This window comes from Falco biarmicus, chromosome 1 (assembly GCF_023638135.1).
Source record: "Falco biarmicus isolate bFalBia1 chromosome 1, bFalBia1.pri, whole genome shotgun sequence".
NCBI lineage: Eukaryota > Metazoa > Chordata > Aves > Falconiformes > Falconidae > Falco > Falco biarmicus.
In genome coordinates, this window is record NC_079288.1 from 25,886,599 (window position 1) to 25,908,881 (window position 22,283).

At 57.0% G+C, this 22,283-nt stretch overlaps 3 protein-coding genes across 6 annotated transcripts; all 3 read left to right on the forward strand.

Moving 5' to 3' along the window:
• Nucleotides 1-2,980: 2,980 nt before the first annotated feature.
• Nucleotides 2,981-3,878, forward strand: LOC130143842 (uncharacterized). The gene is made up of 2 exons (XM_056326738.1): nucleotides 2,981-3,322; nucleotides 3,450-3,878. Exons 1-2 carry the CDS (start codon nucleotides 3,143-3,145, stop codon nucleotides 3,873-3,875), a joined length of 606 nt encoding a protein of 201 aa, XP_056182713.1. The 5' UTR covers nucleotides 2,981-3,142; the 3' UTR covers nucleotides 3,876-3,878.
• A 54-nt stretch (nucleotides 3,879-3,932) lies between these two features.
• Nucleotides 3,933-7,101, forward strand: LOC130143841 (coiled-coil domain-containing protein 183-like). 4 transcript variants are annotated; one of them, XM_056326735.1, is made up of 7 exons: nucleotides 3,933-4,394; nucleotides 4,536-4,596; nucleotides 4,679-4,779; nucleotides 5,056-5,216; nucleotides 5,583-5,742; nucleotides 5,889-6,357; nucleotides 6,874-7,101. In XM_056326735.1, the coding sequence occupies exons 1-7, from the start codon at nucleotides 3,933-3,935 to the stop codon at nucleotides 6,978-6,980; spliced, it is 1,521 nt and encodes a 506-aa protein (XP_056182710.1). In that variant the 3' UTR covers nucleotides 6,981-7,101. The 4 variants fall into 4 exon arrangements, with proteins under 4 accessions (XP_056182710.1, XP_056182711.1, XP_056182708.1 ...); XM_056326736.1 differs by having other exon boundaries at nucleotides 5,889-6,014; nucleotides 6,264-6,994; XM_056326733.1 differs by having other exon boundaries at nucleotides 5,889-6,994.
• Nucleotides 7,102-9,638: 2,537 nt separating this feature from the next.
• Nucleotides 9,639-13,353, forward strand: LOC130159251 (sperm acrosome membrane-associated protein 6-like). The gene is made up of 8 exons (XM_056360657.1): nucleotides 9,639-9,897; nucleotides 10,406-10,480; nucleotides 10,815-10,883; nucleotides 11,136-11,159; nucleotides 11,246-11,323; nucleotides 11,588-11,691; nucleotides 12,194-12,347; nucleotides 13,235-13,353. The coding sequence occupies exons 1-8, from the start codon at nucleotides 9,639-9,641 to the stop codon at nucleotides 13,351-13,353; spliced, it is 882 nt and encodes a 293-aa protein (XP_056216632.1).
• The last annotated feature ends 8,930 nt before the right edge of the window (nucleotides 13,354-22,283 follow it).

Here is a 22,283-nt window from a genome sequence, read left to right on the forward strand (position 1 = left end):
AGACAGAGAAATCCTGGCAGCTGTCCTTTCTCCTCTCGCTGCTTATGCTGCTTTCTAATACCTGCCCAGCATTTCCAGGCAGCTCCAGATTCCATGAGCTCTTGTCTCAGCTGTGTTCAACAAATGCTTTTTAGTGGAGCTGGTGTGTTTCAAAGAAGAGGGGAAGAGAGCACAGCAAGTGGAGGAGGAGAGACGGAAAATGCAAACCACCAGGCAAAGCCCCTGTGCTTGGGTGACCGAAAGCTCAGCCAGCAGGGATTTACGGAGCCTTCAGCGTGACGTACCCCTTCCCATGCTAACAGCAGGCAGCAGGTCAGGAGCTGCAGGCTAGCCAGCGCCTCGATGTCTCTCCCAGACGAGTGCTGTGTTCATCATTGGCTGTTCACTTTTAGCGCGCCCGACTGCCTGCTACATGAGAACTGAAGGGAGCTCTGGCTTGCGCTGCTGACGTGACCTTTTCCTTTGTAGCGTGAACAGCGTGGGAAGTCTCCAGAATTTAGGCAGGGAGGGCTGAAGACAACTGAAAGCGGAGAGGTTTGACGTGTGAGGTGCAGGGGGCCTGTGGGACTAGACCCTTAGTCAAAGGCTTCCTCCTGGAAGCTGGTTTCTGCAGGCGCCTGTTGACACGAGCTTGTACAAGCCTGGCTCATGTTTCTTGAGCAGTATTTTGGAAGGGCCGTCCACTCGAGAGTCTGAGTTTTGCTGAGGGCCACTGAAATGGACATCCTTGAGGCATTTTAGCCGTTCTTCTAAAAAGCTCTCTCTTGCCACCCCCCGGTAACCTGCCGTGATGTTTAAATGCTGCCTAGGACAGTGTAGTGGCATAATGACTCTACTTGCCACGTGGGCCCCGCCTCAGCGTGGAGATCTCGACGTGCACGGACAGACTGGCCAGGTTCCTTGTGGGCACAAAGCCTTCACTGCTTGTCTTTCAAAGGGCCATCTCTTCACGCGCATTTTTATGAAGCACAGAAGATGATAATGTCTGCGTGTAGCCTGTCACGGGCCATTGGCGTTAACATGCAATCCATCAGTCTGCACATGAGGTGCTGAGTAAGAGCCTGGGATGATCCTGTGTCGGTAACACTTGATTTCAGAATCCTCTAATTTCTTTGTTTCCTATGTTCAGCAGCTAGAGCACCATAGGACGGCTGCACATTAAAGATCTCGAGCTACAGAAACTTCATCAGAGCTGATCTACAAGCTTGGTGCTAGGAAGGCAGTTTCCCTCTGTAAGGAGTCTTTTTCTGCAAATCAAAGATTGAGGGTTATTCTCCTCTCTGGTAGAGGGAGCTTGGTTTTATTTCTCAACGAATAAATGTACATGCTTGCATTCCTTGCCGTGTCTGTAGCTGAGCCAGAACGCGCGGGAAGGACAAGACCAAAGCCCAGTCTCAGCAGCTGGTCTGTTCTTGCCCGGTGCAACGGGAGCAGAACTCCCTGTGTAGCTGTTCCGTGTTGCCGAAGGCACGTGGCGAGGCAGGAACGGGCTCCTGGTGCCATGCGAAACCAGCCGGCAGCTGCCAGAGAGCGCGGGGGGCTGTTCGGGTCCATGTGCCCACATGTTTTCCCTGCAAGTGTCCTGGCCCCGTGTCTGGTGGGGCTTGGAGGGGTCCCCCAGCTGGGCGGGCTGCAACTGCTGCAGCCACGGCGCTGGGACCGCGCTGCCCGCCCTGCCTTGGGCTGCCTCAGTAACTGGTTATTCATTCGCCTGTTGCCCGCAGAAGCGGAGAGGAGGGGGCCGTGGGTGGCGATGGCTGAGCAGGAGGCGCTGGCCGAGCAGGAGGTGTGTGCCATGCGGCACTGGGAGGTGCCGCTGTGACAGTTACGCCAGTGCAGGGAGTGAGCTCAGCTCTGTGATGTCACAGCCCGTGTCACAGCCTGCCAACGTCCTAACAGCCCGGCAACGTCTCCACCGGGCAGTAGAGCCACGATGGCTGCCACGTGCGCAGCCAGGCTGGAGGGCCGAGGCAGGAGCAGTGGCACCATGCCGGGCCGCAAGGCAAACCTCAGCCAGCGCGCCCAGGAGCTGTGTGCCGCCGTCGCCTTGCAGGGTGCTGCCCCTTGGGCTTCTTGTGGGGACGGCCTGGGGCGGGCGGGTGGCTTTCGGTCCCCGCGTTGTCCTGCACGGTACCAACAGCGCCTTTGTGTCCCCCAGAGCAAGGCGGGAAGTTTTGCGCGCAGCCGCGTGAGGAAAAGCGCAGTGGGACCAGAGAGCGGCTCCCCCGCCTGTGTGAGGCTGTGCAGGAGGACGTCCGTGCCCGGGGCCATAGCCAGCAGGTACCGTCGGGTCCCTCCTGCTCTACCCCTGCCTGGCGCTGGCCCTGTCGGGAGCGGGCGGCACAGGGCAGCACTAGGCTGGGACTGGCCCCAGGCTGGTGGTGATTGTTCTCTCTGCCCCTCTCGTGCCCACAGCACAACAGACGCAGCGTCTCTGAGACCTGCAGAGCGCCAAAGTCCTTGGGGGCCACTATGGCCAACCAGACAGGGCCCAGCGCGCCCGGGCTGCTTGCAGGGGGCTGGGGCTGTGGGAAGGCTCAGAAGGACAGGGTGGGTGGTAGAGTGACCTGGTGCCGGCACAAGGACAGCCCCCCAGGGCTGGTGTGGTGCAACGGGGGGTGTTTGTGTGTGGTCCCACGGGTCCCTTTCCACTGCGGGACCCACCCGTGCAGATCCTCCTTGAGCTCCCTGAGCAGATCTGTTGTCCTGGCAGTACTCCCGGCTGTCCCAGCCTGTGTGTGCCCAGGGCTGCCCGGGTTCCTGCAGCTCCAGCCGCATCCCTGAGAGAGAGATGCTGTCCCTGCCCTGCCCTTCACTGCCCGTCCCGAGGTTACAACGCGGTTATAAGCCCCGCTGCGGTGACAGAGACCCTGGCCCCGCAGAGCTGCCTTTGCCCGGGGGCCTCTTGCAGGGCCAGCGGCAGGCGGGTGCGGGGGGGGTGCTGCTGCTGCTGCTGCTGCTCTCCGGCACCCCCGCAGCTGGGGCACTGATGGATTCGATTGACGCCCAGCCCTGGGTCTCAGTTAGGCAGCACCCCTAAGTCCGGTGTCCCCAGCTCCACCCTGGGGGCAGTTTTGCAGGCAGGACCCCCTTGTGCCGCGGGCACCCAGCAAGCTCTGCCTCCAGCCTGCTGAATGCTCGCATGCCCATCCAGGTGGCCCAGGAGAAGCTCCAGGCCGACATCTATGAACGGGTGAACACCTGCAACATGCTGCTGCACCAGGTGAGGCAGCGGAGACAAGTGCGGGAGGAGCTGCAGAGGCGGCTGCAGCAGCTGCAGGATGCTGCGATGCCTGACAAGCGGCAGCAGGCACAGGCGCAGGTACCTGGGACCCCCTCCTGGGCTGGCAGCACCTGCAGAGGGCTCTAATCCAGCCCCTGCACCCCCCGGCTGGCCTCTGGGCTTGGCATGCGGGGTCACCCCCTGTACCCCCCCACCTCTGCCCCAGGCCATTTGCCAGCTGGAGAAAAACATTGAGAAGGTGCTCCTCAAAGTCCACACTGGACAGAAGGTGACTGCCCTGTACCTGGCGGTGCGGGATGTCCTGAGGAAGGTGAGCTCCTCCCCACCGTGCCATCGTGCCACCTGCTCCCCCAGCAGAGACAAGGAGGTGCCCCAGGGGCAACGCTGGTGGGACGCCCCCCTCCCAGATCAAAGAGGTCCTCCTGCTCCCCTCCATCTGCTGTCACAGCACGGGGGACCCCTGGGGCTCACTGGGGTGACGTGCTGTGGCTCCCTGTGTCCCAGGAGCTGGCCCACCTGCCTCCGCAGCTGGACCTCCTGTGCAAGATGGCCGAGCTGTATGGTAGGGAGCTCCAGGACATGGATCTCATGGCCTTGGAGGCCTGCAAAGCCGCTGACAGAGCCAAGGTGAGATGGCCAGGGGCACCTCGGGGCCCTTTTCCACCCTCCAGAGCCCACCGACGGCACCATGTGCCCCGGAGCTGCTGAGTGTGCCTTCAACCAAGAGCAAAAGAGCCGGAGCTGGGCTTGCCCACAGCACCCCGATGGCTCCATAGCTCCTCCCGGGTGTCGCTCTTGGGCCGGGCTGCCCTGGGGCTGGGGACAGCCTGCCCGAAGCCCCAGCTACGGCGAAGGCAGCACGCTCCACCCGCCAGCCCTCCTTGCCCACTATCCTTCCCAGCCTGTCTACTTGGCGGCGGGGCTGGTCATTGCTGACCCTGGCCATCCCACAAGTTCAGCTGGCTGCCAAAGGTCCGTTCCAGCTCTGACAGCCACTTCTCCCTTCTCTGACACGCTCCAGGAGGACGCAAACAGGACGCGCAGCCGGATCCTTGCGGAGAGAGCGCGCATGTACCGCTCCCGGGCCACCCAGGAGGTCTCTGTAGACACAGGGTGGCGGAAGGACGTGTACCAAAGGCACCTGAGAGCGGTGAGCTGGGGGTCCTGGCACAGGCCAGGCTGTGGGCAGACGGCAGGCATCGGTGCCGGGCCCCCCACGGGTCGGGGGCCTGCAGGGCCAGCTCCCCCCGGCTGTCAGCAGCGTGGGGGGTGACAATGCACATCCTTGCAGCAGGAGAGGCACGAGCTCACCGTGGACTCCCCGACCCCGGCCTCACAGGACCAGCTCGTGGGTGAGTGCCTGGCAGGGTGCAGGGGGGTGGGACGCGGGCACAGCCGCAGGCATCCTTCCCTGACGCTTCCCTCCCACCCCAGGCACCAGTCTGGAGGCCGTCAGGTCCCAGATGGAGCACGAGGCCAGGGTCACGCAGAAGATGCAGCAGGCCAAGGCTGCGCTGCAGTGCTCCAGGATCTGGGTAACGTGACCCCCCCCTCTGGCAAAACCCACGGCTGCTCAGGGCCCGGGGAGCTGAGAGCCCTCTGCTTGCCTTGTTTCATTGTGGGCTTCTCTGCCCTCCTCTGCCTCAGGAGACCCCCAGAGGCCCTCTGGGGCGGGCAGGGATGGCACCACACTTCTCCGTGACATGAGCTTGCAGCCGTCCATGGTGCACACGGCTCCCCGAGGCCACGGCCCGGGTCCTGTACCCTGCAGGAGCACCGGGGGCTGAGTCCTCGTGCTCTCCCCCGGCCAGGACATACCCGGCAGGCTCCTGGAACAGCAGAAGTCCTCGGCGGACCTGGAGCAGTGCATCAAGGAGGGCGAGGAGAAGAAGCGGGCACTGGCGGAGAGGCTGCACGAGCTGGAGCTGAACCTAGCTAAGCTGAAGTTTCACCAGCCCTCCAACACAAGCAGGTGTGCAGTCGTGTCCACCGGGCCACGGCCCTTGGCGGGGGGGACACGTGTGTGCCAGGTGTCCCGACACAGCAGGGCACCCCTTCCCACGTCCCACTGCAGCCGCCCACCCCTCCTGTGCCGCCAGGTTTTCTGAGCAGGGGGCTCCCCCAGCTCTGGGCCTGGCAGAGCACCCAAAGCTCCCGCTGCGGCGGCAGGAGGACCCCCGCTTCTGGCCTGGCGTGGGAAGTGGTACCAGCAGCGTGGAGCTGGGTTGCAGGCAGCACCTCTGCTCTGCATTGGCAACCTGAGCAGCTTTTGCAACAGCTCTAGGGTGTTCCTGCCCCCCCTGTGCACTTGTATGGATGTGAATGTGCTTGGCTCCAGGGTGCTGGAGGAGGAGCTGCGGCTGAAACTGCAGTGCCAAGAGGCTCGGCTGGAGGATATGCGGGCCCAGATGATGAGGAGCAAGGATGTTCTGCTGAAATGTGAAGAGGACATCGACAGCCTTTTCGTCCGCCTGCAGGGCATCACCGTGCCCGGCCAGGTACCCACATGGGGCTGGCGTGAGCTTGGCCCCGGCCACTGCCCGGTGGTGCAGCAGCACGGCGTGGAAACGCTTGGCGCAGCCACTGTCCCCCCCCCCGTGGCTCGTTTTCCCCACCAAGGTGGTTGTTCTCTCTCTGACTCCAGGAGGATCCCGTCAAGGCCATGGCGGTGGAGGAGAAGCTGCAGCACTGTGAGCAGAAGCTGCGCTACCTGGTGCAGCGGGTGGCCAGCCTGCCCCACGACTGGCGCAGCCCCAACAAGGACAACAAGGTGCGCGGGGGCTCCATCCCTGCTGTGGCCTTTGGGCACCCGCACGGGGCTTTCCCATACGGCCCATCCCAAGCGTCCTCCCAGCTGGCAGGATGGAGGTGGCGCCAGGGGAGAGCCATGGAGCAGCTCAGCCCCCGGTGGCACGGGGCACTGCAGGGTGTGCCCCGCGCGGGGACCTCGAGGTGGGGCAGCCCTTGGCTTGGAACACCCACCTCCCCTTCAGCAAGTAACCCAGAGTGTCTTCCACAGATTTTTGCCGAGGTCCGTAATTTACTAGAGAACACCACTGCGGATCACCCACAGAACCTGAGGGTTTCCTTGGAGGACGCAGGCAGCGGCCAAGGTAGGAGAGCACAGCGAGGACACGTGCCACAGCAACCATCCCAGCCCCTGCCCGTGGGGATTCCTGGGCATCCTTGCCTGTCTTCCACTGTCCCAGCAGAGCCCAACCCACGAGCTGCTTGTCCCAGGTGCTGTGGGACAAGGAGGGAGAGCCTTGGCTTCAAAATCACCTGGTTGTGGCCTCCTCCTGTTGGATGTTCTTGGGGGAGACCACGAGCTTTTGGCAGCTCTCTACTGTGTTTTTAACAAAGCGGGAGCTGTACCCACCACCCCCTGGCTCCAGGCCTTTCTGGGAAGCGCCAGCAGTGTTGAAGAGGGGCCACAGCGGTGGCAACCCCAGGCTCTGCAGGTCCCCCTGGGATGCGGGGCTGGCAGAGCCAGTCGGCAGTGCCTGTGCCTCAGGGCTCCGCACGAGGGCTCTCTGGGATGCCACCAGCCCTGCAAAAGGTGCCGGCTCTGCCCAGGGACATGAGCGCACAGAGCCTCCACAGCCCACTCCTCTCCACTCTCTCCTCAGAGTCCTTGGATTCTGATGACGAATCCTGTGGCCTTGTCCTCACCCGGGAGGGCATCAAGAAGCAGGGGCTGCTCCTGATGAAAAGCAAGCAGCGTGGCAAGAAGTAGCAGTTTCTCCAGCAGACCTTTGCATGCCCCACAGCCACCCGCTGTGCTGGGCATGCCCCAGAGCCACCCGCTGTGCTCTTTGGCCGGCAGCTTTAATAAAGTAGATGTTTTGCACTCCTCACAGGCCTGTGGTACACCTGGAATGGGGGGGTCACTTCTGGCACCTGGGACGCCTGGGTGCTGAGCTGGCTTTGGAAGCACCCCCATCCCCGCCGCCCCTCACCCCGTTGCGCTCTCTGCAGAGGTGGGGATGGACCGGGCGGGGGAACCGCTTTCGTGGCCAAAGCAAAGCTGGGGTCAGGGTGGCTCTCTCCCCCTTGCTCCTGTGGGGCAATCGCCTTCGCGGGACCTCTGCAGCCCCAGACCACTGTGGGACCTCAAAGGGCTGTTGCCTGTCCAAGGCAGCTCTGGGGAAACGTGGGGCAGGGGCTGAGACCTGTCCAGGCATTGGACCTCAGGGTGGGGGTCTTCATGTGCATGCGTGGGAGCACAAGGGCAGACCCTGCCTCGGGAAGGGAGAGCCAAGTCTGAGCTGGAGCCCCCAGTCTGGGGCTGCCTGACCTGACCCGGCTGGGGACCCTTCCAGCTTCTGCCCTCCCCTGGCCCCCGCACACACGTTGTGCAACTCGTACTGATAACCCTGACCTCAGAGCACACGTCGGGCGCTACCTCTGGGCTGCGGGGCAGTGCCTGCAGGTAAGGTCTAACCCAGCATGAGCCAGGACAGCAGAGGATGCCACAGCGAGCCTGTGGCTCCCGGACAGGATCCCCAGCCCTGCTGACTGCTCACGGACACCCAGCCGTGGGCTCCACGGTGCCTTCGCTGCAAAGGCACTCCTAAAACATGGCTGCAAAGGGATGGTGCTGTTTCCCCAAGTACAGCCAGCACTGACAGGGAGACCCGCGCGGGAGAGTGGCACCTCGTCCCCTTCAGCCAGGGGACATCAACACCAGACCAGGCTTTCACTGTCCTCTCTGCTTGGTCCCTGTACTTCATGCCAACAGCACTTGTAACATCATCCCTAGGGGGAAGGAAGGGCTCTTTCCTTTCTGACCTTGGCAATACCTCTGGTGTAGATGGACTGTCATCCACATCATCCATCGACTGGCCGTCTACATCCAGAGCCTCATACCTGTTGTACAGAGTCACCTGGGAAGACGAGGTGGCCAAGGAGAGTTTGCCTGCCACCCCGAGCATGGACTTGCCTCCATTCACTCCTACCCTTTAAACCACCACCTTCAGCCTAGCAGAGGGAGGATACAGGATCCCCTTGATCTTGATTTTCTTCTGGTGGCTGTTCCTGTTTCTGTCTCATGGAGGGCAGAGCATGGTTCCACCAGTCTATGCTTTCCTCAGACTTCTCAATGCTCCTTGAACTTTCTACTTCCTCTTGTAGCTCTGCCACCAGGCTGAGCAGACCATCCACTTGTCCACACCCCACAGAGCTCTTCTCACCACTGCCATCCATGAAAGGCACTTGCATGCCCTGCAGCCCGAGGCCTGGATGCCTGCATGTTTTCACCGGAGCTCTCTCTGGGTTGCCACATCCATCCTGGTGAGTGCAGAGTACAGAGCTTTCTTCCAGGTGGATACCATAGCCAAGCTCCTCCTGGGAGAGTGATGACCACCAACTGAACTCGCTTCTTTTGCTGGTAGGATGATGACGCCCTTCCTGCGCAAACTGCCATGCAAACTGCTGCGCACACCCTGGCTGATCACCACACAGTTGGCCTGCTCTGCTGGCAGTGCTCCTGGCCACTAGTGCTCCATAGGCTGCTTTTTAAGGGGGTGGGGTGGCTGCGGTTGCTCTGGCAATGCCTAGACCTTGAAAGCATCTTTCATGAGAGCTGTCAGCTCTCAGTGGGTGTCTCCGCTGCCCTGGCATTTTCCTGCCTTAGGAAACCCCCTTGTGCAGCAAGATCTGCCGCTCTACCGTGGATCGGGCTGGCTCACCTGGGTGGAAGAGCAAGGAGGTGTTAATGAGATGGGACATGGAGGAATGAAAAGGAGAAGCCTTGCATAGTTCCTCTCTGCAAGAGACTGGACTGGGGGTGCTGACAGGACAGGGTCATAGGGACAAAGGCAAGGAATTGGACATCAAAACAGAGGGGATTTTGGGTCACCAAGTAAAGTGACTGGCAGGGACTGAAGGCAGAAAATCTGGGGAGACCAAAATGAGGGTCTGGGAGCCCATTCTCCAGCCGACACACCCCAGGGGGCTCATATGTCTAGGTATCCCCACTCCTCTCAAGGGGGGACCCAGGTATCTGGGACCTACATAGGAACCCCGCTCTCTCCTGGGTATCCAGGCGCCTGGGCTCCACCTGGGAACCCCACTGTCTCCTGGGTATCCAGGCGCCTGGGCTCCACCTGGGAACCCCACTGTCTCCTGGGTATCCAGGCGCCTGGGCTCCACCTGGGAACCCCGCTGTCTCCTGGGTATCCAGGCGCCTGGGCTCCACCTGGGAACCCCGCTGTCTCCTGGGTATCCAGGCGCCTGGGCTCCACCTGGGAACCCCACTGTCTCCTGGGTATCCAGGCGCCTGGGCTCCACCTGGGAACCCCGCTGTCTCCTGGGTATCCAGGCGCCTGGGCTCCACCTGGGAACCCTGCAGTTCCCTGGGGACCCAAGCATTTGGGTGCTGTACTTTGTGGCCATGGGGTGGTGGTGGGTGCTGGCTCCCAGGCTCCCTGGAAACCCAGGCATCAAGGCAGGGGGGCTTGCCTTGCGGCAATGGGTGGCCCTGGCATCCTGGCTCCCTGCGGTGCACTCCTGCCTGCTCTGCTTTGGGCCTCCCAGTCAGCGGGAACAGCTCTGCCATGACATTACTGGGGCCCCCCTCAAGGACCCTCGACATCAACGCTGCCTTGAGGCCCTTGCCCAGGCTGCTGAGCCACTTTCCTCTGTCACTGTGGGTGCGTCATGGGTTCCCCATCCTGACCGGCACCTCCATCCCACCAGGGACCTCCAGCCCAAGGGGGACCACCACTCTGAACAGGATCCCAGAGCCGTCTGGGGTTTCCCACTTCAACCGATGCCCTCATACTGACACGGGATCCCTGGCAGTTGAAGACCCCTTTCCTAAACAGAAACCCCAGGGACCCACCCCAGACAGGCACCCTACGACTCCCAACAATGCCAATGTCTCCCTAGTCCTGTCCTGGACCTCAGGGACCTCTGGGAACCCCAACCCTGCCTAGGACCCTGAGAATCACCCAAACCAGAACAGGGACACTGAGGACACCCTGGCCCTACCTAGGACCTCAGGAATCCCCAAGAATATCTGACCCTTCCCCAGTATCCCTAAACCCTGATCAGGACTGCAGGAACCCCCAGGAACTCCCAGCCCTTACTGGACCCTCCCATCCCTGAACCTCCAATCCCAACCCTGTACTGGTCTCAGCACACCTGTACTGGTCGCAGGGTCGGGGCAGCGTGATGTACTTCGGGAGATCGTCATGGATGCCCTGCATTTTCTGGAGAAGCAGAGCAAGACGAGTGAGCAGGGGATGTGGGACATGTGAGGGGTAGGGTCAGGACATGGGTCATGGGGGATAGGACACGGAGGCCTTGAATGGGGGGTGTGGTGAAATACAAGACGATATGGAGGTCTGGGGCTGTAAGGGGATAGCTGGGGAATCCTGAGGGTATGTGGGCTTCAAGGTATACAGCTTCTGGGGGGAGGGGCGGGGTGTTGGGGGGGTATTTGGGGATATATGGAACTCCAGTAGGGACATATGGGGTTGAGGCAAGTACAGAGGATCTGTGGGGTCTGAGGAGGGATTCTGGGGATCAGAGGGAGGTTACATTGTCTACCTGGCCTTCTGGACAGAGCCCTTTGAGGTGTCTCTACAGGCAGCCGTCAACGTAATCTGGGCGAAGCTGAGCCATCTGGAGAAAGGTATGGGGCCAGTGGGGACGCCCACCCAAGACTCCCACTCTGGAAATTCTCCAGGACCCCCACTAAAGGGACTGTCACAGACCCCCCCACCATGGACATCTACACCCCAGGGACCCCCACCTTGGGCACCCCCATCCTGAAGAAACCCCTGGGGATCCCATCTGGGCTGGACAAGGGACGAGCCCAAACAGCTCATCACAGGGATGCGGATCCCCAGTGATCCCCAGTCTAATGCTGCTTCCTCTCCACCAGCTCCAGCCTGTGTCCCGCCTTGTGGTGAGTGCCCGTCTCTCTGTCTTGCCACCCTCTGTCGCCTCATACATCTCCCATCCCCATGGGACCAGCAAGTCTCTCCATCCTAGGATACCAGCCAGCTGCTCGCGTCTTCCAGTGTGCTACCTGCCGCCTCGTGGACTGCCAGTTTCCCCTGGATTGCCCAGGTATGGGGACATGGTAGACCCAGGCATCCAGGCTGGTCTAAGTCCCACCCCGGCGCTGGGTGCCTCCAGGTCTCTGGGGGCAACTGCCATTCCTCATGTGTGGCCATGCCTGCTGGGCCCACCATGAACGCACAGCAGTGTGCTGAGGTGCATGCCTGTGCACCTCTACTGCGAGCACGTGAGCACTTGTAGTCACACAGGAGCACATTCATTCCTGTAAGTGCATGAGTAGATGTGAACTCACATGCTTCTCAATGCTCCCAGTGCAGGTCCTGCGGGCCCAAACAGATGAAACCGTCACACTGCACTGCTCTGAGCCCTTTGCCACCCTCCCTGGCCTGCCCGTTACCTGGATGTTTGCCAAGGACGTGAGTTGCATATATGCTTGTGCAAGGGTGTACACAGACATTCAAGAGAGGACTGGGCCTGGGTAGCAAGGCCTGCATGCACACAGTTGTGCGCTTGCCATAAGGACAATCCATAGATACAGGTATGGCTTATACAGTAGATATAAGTAGCACGTGTGTAAGCATGCACAGGATGCAAGCAAGTGCTGACCCATGTGAAAGGTGCACACAAGCAAGAGGCAGGTCACTTGTGTTTGCAGATTCATGTGTACTTGTGTGCACACGTGTGGCAAGGAAGTGGCTTTTGCTCTGCTTGTGCATCCCTCTGTGCATACAAAGAGCACAAGGAGCACGTGGGACATAAGGTGCATGCACATGCATGAGTAAAGGGTACAAGAAGCATGCTTCATCACGTGGGACATGACAAGCATGTGCAGGACCCGTGTGCCTTTGCATGCACATGTATATTGTTTCATGTACCTGGTGGACCAGGCTGCCTTGATGTGTTCCCCCCCTTCCCCAGCTGCACACACAGGACCTGACACTGTTTGAGGAGCTGCAGGGAAGCACAGAGGGATCTCGCATTCTGATCATCCATGACCCCATTCCAGGAACCATCGCCTGTTCCCTGGGGGAGGTTTATGAGCCATTGGTCCGCAAGTACTTCTACCTCAACGGTGCGCCCAGACACCTGAGTACCCTTGGGGGCAGTGAGCAGTGTGGGGTGAAGTAGCACCCCGGACACCTGGGCCCATGGGCGGGGGGTGCATGGGGTGTGAGTAGGGTGCCAGTACACCTGGGTCCATGGTGGACAGGTGTAGTGGAGCAGGTGTTCCCTGATGCCTGGCTTCTCTGGGGACAGTGGGGCACATGGGGTGGAGCAGGGACCCCCAGATGCCTGGGTCCCAGAGGGCAGTGAGGTCTGTGGCGGGAGCAGGTCCTACAAAAGGACACCTGGTCCCTGGGAAGCAGTGCCCCATGACCCGAGGTGTCTGTGTCTCTACAGTATCAGAGGGAAGTGTGGAGGACGAGCACAGACTCCAGGCTCGGTTCAGAGCTGTGCTACATTGGCCCCACAGCAAGACCCGCCTGCGCCACATGCTATTGCTGGGGCTGGCACTTGGCTCCATGGCGCTCGTGCTGCTGCTGGTGTGAGTCCTCCTGACCTGGTAAACCTTAACCAAAATCCCGATAGACTGCAAGCCATGGACTATGTCCCCCTGGGACTCCCACTGTCCTCTGACCCGTTCCAGGACACCTCCCTTGCACCCAGCACCACTTCAGGCTTCCCTGCTGCCCCCAGACTCCCTAATTATCCCTGAGACCCTGCCATTCCCCCTTGTCCCCAGAACACCCACTATCCCTTAGGCGCCCCAGTTACAGTCAGTTGACCCCGTGGTCCCATACTTTCACCCTTAGACCCACCAGTTGCCCCCAGGACCACCAAATTGCCCCTTGGGCCCCCCAGATTCCTCATGATCCCCCTCTCCTCAGATGGAGATACAGGGTCTCCTCCCCCCTGTCCCATCCCCACCCTTTCTCTATTCCCCCTTCTGCCTTCCAGGGCCACCTGTCAATGCTGGAGACTCACAAACCGCAGTGACCCCCAGACATCTGACAGACCTGGACAACAAGGTCCCTCAGAGGATTCCGCATGCCCGGGATCACCCTAGGGGAGCTTGACACGTGGATCCATCCCTAAGGACCAACATTTCCACAATTGCTTTCTTGTATTGGGGATGGCATGTGCAAATAAGGACAGTCTAAAAGCAGAACCAAAGAGTTCTAAACATGTGTATTACGCTGGAGATAGAGATCTGGGTGTTTTGGGCTTGCACACAGAAATCTGTGGGCTGGTGTACAGAAAAACTGGGTAACAGGCAGTGCACAAGCAGTCCAAAATACAGTCCCAAAACCCCTGACCCTGCATTTCAACAGCCAGCACTAAGGGAAGGTCAGTCTGCTACCTGTAGGAAAGCTTTCTTTTGATACTGATGTATTACTACACCTTTATATGTCATGGCCATTACAAATGCCAAGTTACTTTCTCCTCTGATATTTTTTTTTTTGCCTGAAACCATTTTGTCACATATTTACTTTTATACCACTGTATAACCCAGTTGACTCAATTTGGTAATTTGAATAAACTGCTGCTACAGATTTTTCAGTCATTATGTCTGTAACAAAATGATCAAACAGTGGAAGAAGAATGCTATATGATTCCTTGAAGAAGAGATTTTAGAAAAAAAACTACTCTAAAACCCTTAGGCTGTGATCACAGTATCTTCAGTGCTCTATGTTGCCTTTAAACATATCTAGACTTATGTTAGAAAAAACAACTACCAGAAAAACATGACAAAACAGGCTACAACTGCAGTACACACAGAGTATGCCCCTATCCCATCGGCGTATTCAGTCCAAAGCTACTGGTAAAATGCTTCTGCCACCTGGGTGGACACTCCAGCTGTGTTTTTCTTGTGTTTTTCAACTTGTGTTTTTCAAAGGAAGCTCCAGAAATAGGTGAACATGCCAAAGAATGCATCTAATGGAGCTTCCCAGAACTGAGAGCACGTCTACGGCTGTAGACAGGCTCTTCTGCAATTGAAAACCACGCTCTAATGACACCCATCCATCTCCTGTCCCTGTGCTGTTCCCACATGCCCAGCACACCAGGGGGGCTGTGCTGGGCTCTGGGTCAGGGAGTCCTGCGCTGCGAGCAGCTGCCCAGCCATGCAGCAAAGATCTGAACATACTCTGCCAAGCAGGGAGCCAAGCAGGGAGCATGGGTGGCCAGCGCTGGGCCACTCTGCCCCCGTCCAACGCACCCAGGCTTTGAAGGAACTCAGCTGAAAGAGATGTCTTTAGGAAGCAAAACAGCTGCACAGTACCACCCGTCCTGCTGACTGGGCATCTCTGCTCTTGCTGCAGCGGGCCACCAGCTGATGGTGAGATTGATGCACCCCCGGCTCTCGGCTCTCGCTGCACCGCTGGCACCCTGGGGCAGCGCAGCTGCAGGCATGGCACTGTTGGCCGGAAATCATGGAAAATCTGCCCATCCACGCGCCTTTGTGCAAACCATCCATCCCTTCTCTCTTTCACAGCGCTCTACAGCTGCTGCCAAAACAGTCTGAACTACGACGAGGCTATAGGAGCCAGCATGAACACTGGTGTTTGCCTTTACAAGGTCTAGTACAGCAGAACCACAGAGCATCAGGTTTTGTGCCCATCAGCTTAGAAGCAGCAGCTCCAGGACATGTCTATTAGACAACAGTCACCACACCGCTGGATAAATACGAATGCTTGGAATCCAGCTGATCAAACCATGCTAGCTTCATACACCTCGCACCTTCTGAAAGGGCTTCCCTTCCTCCCTTGGCAATGCAGAAACAAGGGTACACCCCACGGGTGCTGCAAGGGGGAGGAAAGGTTTACAGCTCTCACAAGAATGCTGCCTTGAGCAGAGAGGAGCCCACCAACATCTGCCAAAGGCTCGGGTCGCTGAGAAACCCCTCTCTCCATGGTGACATTCACCCAGTCCAAAATCCAGCATCTGTTGGTCAGCAGCTGAGAAGGTCCCAGTTCCATTTGGATTTGCACAAGTCTTTTTTGGATTGGAGAAACTGTGCATATCGGTATCGAGGAATTAACATCTTGGTTCCCTAACCTATCAGTGGGGTTAAAGAAACCGATCATTATAATAACCGGGGCGATTTTTACAGTTGTGCCTGTGATTGTCCTAATGCAATGTTGTGTCACTTGTGTGACTGGCTTAGTAACACAACTACAAGAAAGGACGTGGAATCACGTTAGATACTAAACTATTGCAGGTATGCAATGATGAAACCAAAGGAGGGCAGTGTTAAAGACAATGGTTTTTGAACTAAGCGATTTACAGTGCTGAAGCTGCTAAATGGCAGGACCAGGCCTTGTCCCTTGCACAGCCCTAACCCAAGGCTGGTTTAAAACTTGGTCAAGTTAATCAGTTAATGCGCGAGGTAAAGAGCGCTGGTGCTCGCCCCTGGAAAGGCTGGGGGTGGGAATTTGGGTGCTCTCTTCGCTGCGGTAGCGGGAAGGGGTCTCTCGAGGGGTAACAGGTTTTCTCCGGAGTGGCGGGGGTTTGGGTTTTCTTCAAGAATGTGTTTTGACCATTTTGCCATCTGTTGTAAAATTTGGTCCTGTGCATTATTTGAGCCCTCTTGTTTATATTTGACATTCTGGAATGGCGTAACAGTGTTTGAGTTCGGCATTTCCATTATAAAATGGTATTGTTGCTGTCTACCTGAGCGAGCAGAGTGAGCGAGTGTGTAACGGGCCCTTTCGTGTGAGTGTTCTGTGCAACTGAGACGCAGCTCAGCTACGAAGCGAGCCCTGAAGCCTGTAACTTGCATAAAGTGGAAATGGAAAGTGAACAGAGTGGGGAAACAGTAAAAAAAGAGCCCTTTGGTTTGTATTTTGGCTCATTGGAAGAATATAGGAGGACCGCCAGGTGGGAGTCTCAATAAAAATATCATCAGTGGTGGCCTTTATATATCTTAGAAGATCAGGAAATTGCAACCCCTTGCTATAATTCATGTTGTTTTTAAGATGACAGGGAAAATGGGATGAAGTAACACGTGCAGATATGTTTTCCACTTTGAGAAGCCATACAGAGTAGCAGGAGGAGTGAGCGACTAATATAGCACCACCTGACACTTTGATTTTGGCGCTAGAAAAGGATAGGGAAAAACTGAGACCTAAACTAGAAAGACGCTCTTGTTGAATTTTTTGTGTTAAATACACGATTGCTGTATTTTGCAAGAGCGAGCCTCAGGTCGCGGCTCCGCCTGTGGAGCAACCGGGGTGAAGCGCGAAACACTCGCACTAATGTAGGACCCGAGGCGGGGGAGTCAAGGACCCCAGGGAAGGGTCAAAGCCTTGGGGCGAGTTTGTACAAAGCCCCACACCCGCTGGGAGCTGCGGCTTGGCCGGCAAAGGCACCATAGGCAAGGACAGAGACTTAAAGCAGCAAGGAGCAGATTTGCATTCAGGGTACGAAAGGGTTAAAGCAGAGGTGCTGTTGCAGAGGCACGCACTTGTACCAGCTACGGAGCAGGGAGAACTCTCCTGCCCCTCGAGTAGGAGGTCACGATCTCCCACTGCCACAATTGTTTTATCAGAGCATCCTTGAGTTTTATCTCTTCAGCAGCTTGTTTTCTTTCAGCAGTTAGCATGTCCTTGTCAGAAAGCTTATCTTTTCTTTGAAGTGCTAAAGAAGCCTAGTCCCTGGCCCTACGTCGCAGACGGTCTCCACCACAGCCCTTGGCCCAGCAACAGGCACCTTCTCATATATTTTGCAGCCGCTGTGCAGCTTATCGGCCGCCTGGTACCATCAAGCTCCCAATCCTGCAGGGAGCACAGCGGAGCCTGCCCGCGGTGTACCCGCTCCGCTCTGTTATAAACGATAACAATTAAAACAATTTCATTTCGGGTCCCATAAATTCAGGTTGAGAAACAATAATAATAAAAAAAAAAAAACCCCAAAACACAAAAAAAAACCCCAAAAAAACCCCATGGCCGCCGACAACCAGACTACTTCCCGCCGGAAGCACGGCTGAGCCCCCAAAGCGGCGTCTTTTATAGCAGCACCGTGACCAATCACTTCCCGCCGGAAGTTCGCCCTGCTCTTTCTCCATTGGGTCGTTAGGGTACGCCTTCTCCTCCTATTGGCTCCTCTTTGGCGCCCTTTGGAGAGTTTCCGGGTCTTTGTCTCCCTTGGCGGCTTTTCCCTGGCGCGTGCGCTCTTTGTCCCCCGCGGCCTTTTCTCAGGAGCGGTTACCTCAGGGGAAGGGGGAGCTTTTACAGGGTCTCAAAGGAGAGGCACACGCGCCTGTTCATTACAATTGTGACACAGGTTATAATGGCCACAAACTATTTTAGATTTACACACGGTACAACAATTACCACACTATATTCTATTTTGACATGAATCACGACTGTGTTTAGCACAATCCCCCCTTTTCTTTTTGTTTATCTCATTGATTCATCTCTTAGCTTCCAACTCAATAATAGCTTTTTGCGTTGTAGTCGTTCCTTATTTCTGGTTGCATAATCTGTATCGCTGATAGTATCAATCAAATAAAGCATTGAATTAAACGGGATAAGTAACAACCCCCCCAAATTACGAAGCAAATAAAGCACTGAGTTAAACAGGGGATAAGTAACAACCCCCCAGATTATTAGAGCAAATAAAGCATTGAATTAAACAGGGGATAAGTAACAACCCCCCAAATTATTAAGCAAATTAAACACTGAGTTAAACAGGGGGTAAGTAACACGCTCCACCCTCCGCTGCTCTAGGATAGCAGTTGGTATGGCTTTAGGGAACGGTGGTGATGTAGGTTCTGTGCATGCCAACCATTCCAAAGTGGCAACTGCATTTTTCCCTATAGGGTCGTTATAGTCTTAGATCTGTCATTCCCCCCTCCAAGCAATTTTACAACACCGGCACCTTCTCCAGGGGACCTGTGCCTGGGTGGTTCCGTGGAGCATTTTGGCTTTGTACGAGTGCCAAAGTGAGCGTGTACTTTTCTCACGCCAGAAAGCAGGTAGCAGAACTTCTGTGGTGTCCTTCACATGGCTACGAGGATAGGATGAGAACCACCAAGAGAAGTCCTTCCTGGCAACTTCTCCAGGGGAGCTCTGCCTGGGTGGATCCATGGAGCATTTTGGCTCTGTACGACTGCGAAAGCAAACAGCTACTTTTCTCACCAAAGCAGGTAGCAGAACTTTGGTTGTGTCCTTCACATGGCTACCAGGGAAGCGTGAGGAACACAAAAAGAATTCCTTGTTATGATATTAGATCACTGTTATGATATTCGGTCTGTAATTCCCCCCTCCAAGCAATTTCACAACACAGGTCAAAAAGAGCTTGCTGTTATGCTGTATCGTCCTCGGGTGAATATTTGAAATGAATAGGTTAGGCAGGGTCCTCCTCGCAGTAGGCTGGTTTTGTCGAGCTGACTGACGCTCTTCTCAGGACTGCGGCATGACTTTGGCACTCTGCTCAGTCACCTCTGGACAGCAGAGCTCGCCTGCCCATTCTGCTCAAGGGCAAGCACCGCTCTCAGTGTGTCTGCTTCCCAGGAATGTCTGTGCAACCGTATTGGAGGTCATGATCCCGCACAGTCATGCGTGCAAGGTGAAACACGTGTCTCTTTGCAACCACCACACCCTTCTTGCTGGCTACTTGCTCTCTGACAACCGCAAAAGTCCCAAGTCCAGGAACGCATACCGCCTGAAACAGATGAGACGTCAGATTAGATGTCTTGGGGGGACAGATGGATGAATTGGCAAAGAATGGCAATGGTGCTTAGTTCCCTGCCAAGGGCTGAGGTTCAAAGAAGCAAGATGGGCTCTTTGGAAACCTTGGGAGTAGACAAACAGGGCCTGCACTGTTCCCTCTCAGTCCCCTTCACCCATACAGATAGCTCAGGAAAAGCTGACAAACACCCTTTGGCCTAAGAAGACAAAAGTTCCCGCAGGGAAGTTCCCACACTTGGAATAATCCCTGAAGTATCCCAGGCTTCCAAGTTTTGTCACGCAACTCTGACCATGGGGACTTCAGACACCCCAGAAAAAGTCCAACCCTTTTTCTGACACTAGGCCTGGACCTTACTGTCCATCTGAATGGACAGAAGAAGTGGCTCCTCACACATCTGTGCACTGCAGTGTCATGCCGGGGCACTGTTCCTGCTTTCAGTGGAGAGGAAGAACAGTTGTGCTGTTGAGCAGCACGATCACTGACTTGGGCTTCTACAATTGGCTGCTTGATAATTAAAACACCATTCTTAAAGATTTCCTTTGCCGGATAGAAGAGTACTCGCTGACTTATTAAAAACCTTCTCTTCCATATAACTTCTTCGTGACATGTATTTAGCTACCTTAAGAAAAATCAGTTATCGCCTGCTTCTAGATTAGAGATACAGAAAGACATAAAATCATTTTTGTGAATGGTATAGGAGGTGCCTCCGGCCACGGCGATGCTTTCTGTAGGCCGAAGGGGTGGCCTGTGCTTGTCAGCTGTTCATTCCACGGCGTCAGTGAGAATCTCCGACAGGCATGGGTGGCCTCTGCCCATCGAGCTGGACAGGCTTTTGTTGGGCCGCCATTCCCCAGCAGGAGCAGTTTGGTTGTGCCCCGTTTTAGTGCGAGACAGAGAAATCCTGGCAGCTGTCCTTTCTCCTCTCGCTGCTTATGCTGCTTTCTAATACCTGCCCAGCATTTCCAGGCAGCTCCAGATTCCATGAGCTCTTGTCTCAGCTGTGTTCAACAAATGCTTTTTAGTGGAGCTGGTGTGTTTCAAAGAAGAGGGGAAGAGAGCACAGCAAGTGGAGGAGGAGAGACGGAAAATGCAAACCACCAGGCAAAGCCCCTGTGCTTGGGTGACCGAAAGCTCAGCCAGCAGGGATTTACGGAGCCTTCAGCGTGACGTACCCCTTCCCATGCTAACAGCAGGCAGCAGGTCAGGAGCTGCAGGCTAGCCAGCGCCTCGATGTCTCTCCCAGACGAGTGCTGTGTTCATCATTGGCTGTTCACTTTTAGCGCGCCCGACTGCCTGCTACATGAGAACTGAAGGGAGCTCTGGCTTGCGCTGCTGACGTGACCTTTTCCTTTGTAGCGTGAACAGCGTGGGAAGTCTCCAGAATTTAGGCAGGGAGGGCTGAAGACAACTGAAAGCGGAGAGGTTTGACGTGTGAGGTGCAGGGGGCCTGTGGGACTAGACCCTTAGTCAAAGGCTTCCTCCTGGAAGCTGGTTTCTGCAGGCGCCTGTTGACACGAGCTTGTACAAGCCTGGCTCATGTTTCTTGAGCAGTATTTTGGAAGGGCCGTCCACTCGAGAGTCTGAGTTTTGCTGAGGGCCACTGAAATGGACATCCTTGAGGCATTTTAGCCGTTCTTCTAAAAAGCTCTCTCTTGCCACCCCCCGGTAACCTGCCGTGATGTTTAAATGCTGCCTAGGACAGTGTAGTGGCATAATGACTCTACTTGCCACGTGGGCCCCGCCTCAGCGTGGAGATCTCGACGTGCACGGACAGACTGGCCAGGTTCCTTGTGGGCACAAAGCCTTCACTGCTTGTCTTTCAAAGGGCCATCTCTTCACGCGCATTTTTATGAAGCACAGAAGATGATAATGTCTGCGTGTAGCCTGTCACGGGCCATTGGCGTTAACATGCAATCCATCAGTCTGCACATGAGGTGCTGAGTAAGAGCCTGGGATGATCCTGTGTCGGTAACACTTGATTTCAGAATCCTCTAATTTCTTTGTTTCCTATGTTCAGCAGCTAGAGCACCATAGGACGGCTGCACATTAAAGATCTCGAGCTACAGAAACTTCATCAGAGCTGATCTACAAGCTTGGTGCTAGGAAGGCAGTTTCCCTCTGTAAGGAGTCTTTTTCTGCAAATCAAAGATTGAGGGTTATTCTCCTCTCTGGTAGAGGGAGCTTGGTTTTATTTCTCAACGAATAAATGTACATGCTTGCATTCCTTGCCGTGTCTGTAGCTGAGCCAGAACGTGCGGGAAGGACAAGACCAAAGCCCAGTCTCAGCAGCTGGTCTGTTCTTGCCCGGTGCAACGGGAGCAGAACTCCCTGTGTAGCTGTTCCGTGTTGCCGAAGGCACGTGGCGAGGCAGGAACGGGCTCCTGGTGCCATGCGAAACCAGCCGGCAGCTGCCAGAGAGCGCGGGGGGCTGTTCGGGTCCATGTGCCCACGTGTTTTCCCTGCAAGTGTCCTGGCCCCGTGTCTGGTGGGGCTTGGAGGGGTCCCCCAGCTGGGCGGGCTGCAACTGCTGCAGCCACGGCGCTGGGACCCGCGCTGCCCGCCCTGCCTTGGGCTGCCTCAGTAACTGGTTATTCATTCGCCTGTCGCCCGCAGAAGCGGAGAGGAGGGGGCCGTGGGTGGCGATGGCTGAGCAGGAGGCGCTGGCCGAGCAGGAGGTGTGTGCCATGCGGCACTGGGAGGTGCCGCCGTGACAGTTCCCCCAGTGCAGGGAGTGAGCTCAGCTCTGTGATGTCACAGCCCGTGTCACAGCCTGCCAACGTCCTAACAGCCCGGCAACGTCTCCACCGGGCAGTAGAGCCACGACGGCTGCCACGTGCGCAGCCAGGCTGGAGGGCCGAGGCAGGAGCAGCGGCACCATGCCGGGCCACAAGGCAAACCTCAGCCAGCGCGCCCAGGAGCTGTGTGCCGCCGTCGCCTTGCAGGGTGCTGCCCCTTGGGCTTCTTGTGGGGACGGCCTGGGGCGGGCGGGTGGCTCTCGGTCCCCGCGTTGTCCTGCACGGTACCAACAGCGCCTTTGTGTCCCCCAGAGCAAGGCAGGAAGTTTTGCGCGCAGCCGCGTGAGGAAAAGCGCAGTGGGACCAGAGAGCGGCTCCCCCGCCTGTGTGAGGCTGTGCAGGAGGACGTCCGTGCCCGGGGCCATAGCCAGCAGGTACTGTCGGGTCCCTCCTGCTCTACCCCTGCCTGGCGCTGGCCCTGTCGGGAGCGGGCGGCACAGGGCAGCACTAGGCTGGGACTGGCCCCAGGCTGGTGGTGATTGTTCTCTCTGCCCCTCTCGTGCCCACAGCACAACAGA

What these genes read in the sequence shown, in the direction of transcription:
- LOC130143842 (XM_056326738.1), top strand. Translation starts at nt 3,143, where the DNA reads ATGCCCATCCAGGTGGCCCAGGAGAAGCTCCAGGCCGACATCTATGAA. An exon ending in GGCAGCAGGCACAGGCGCAG is followed by an intron (nt 3,323 to 3,449) that starts GTACCTGGGACC and finishes CCTCTGCCCCAG; the next exon opens with GCCATTTGCCAGCTGGAGAA.
- LOC130143841 (XM_056326733.1), top strand. Translation starts at nt 3,933, where the DNA reads ATGTGCCCCGGAGCTGCTGAGTGTGCCTTCAACCAAGAGCAAAAGAGC. An exon ending in ACCAAAGGCACCTGAGAGCG is followed by an intron (nt 4,395 to 4,535) that starts GTGAGCTGGGGG and finishes ACATCCTTGCAG; the next exon opens with CAGGAGAGGCACGAGCTCAC. An exon ending in CAGCCCTCCAACACAAGCAG is followed by an intron (nt 5,217 to 5,582) that starts GTGTGCAGTCGT and finishes GCTTGGCTCCAG; the next exon opens with GGTGCTGGAGGAGGAGCTGC.
- LOC130159251 (XM_056360657.1), top strand. Translation starts at nt 9,639, where the DNA reads ATGGGGTGGTGGTGGGTGCTGGCTCCCAGGCTCCCTGGAAACCCAGGC. An exon ending in AGCCTGTGTCCCGCCTTGTG is followed by an intron (nt 11,160 to 11,245) that starts GTGAGTGCCCGT and finishes TCTCCATCCTAG; the next exon opens with GATACCAGCCAGCTGCTCGC. An exon ending in CCTGGATGTTTGCCAAGGAC is followed by an intron (nt 11,692 to 12,193) that starts GTGAGTTGCATA and finishes CCCCTTCCCCAG; the next exon opens with CTGCACACACAGGACCTGAC.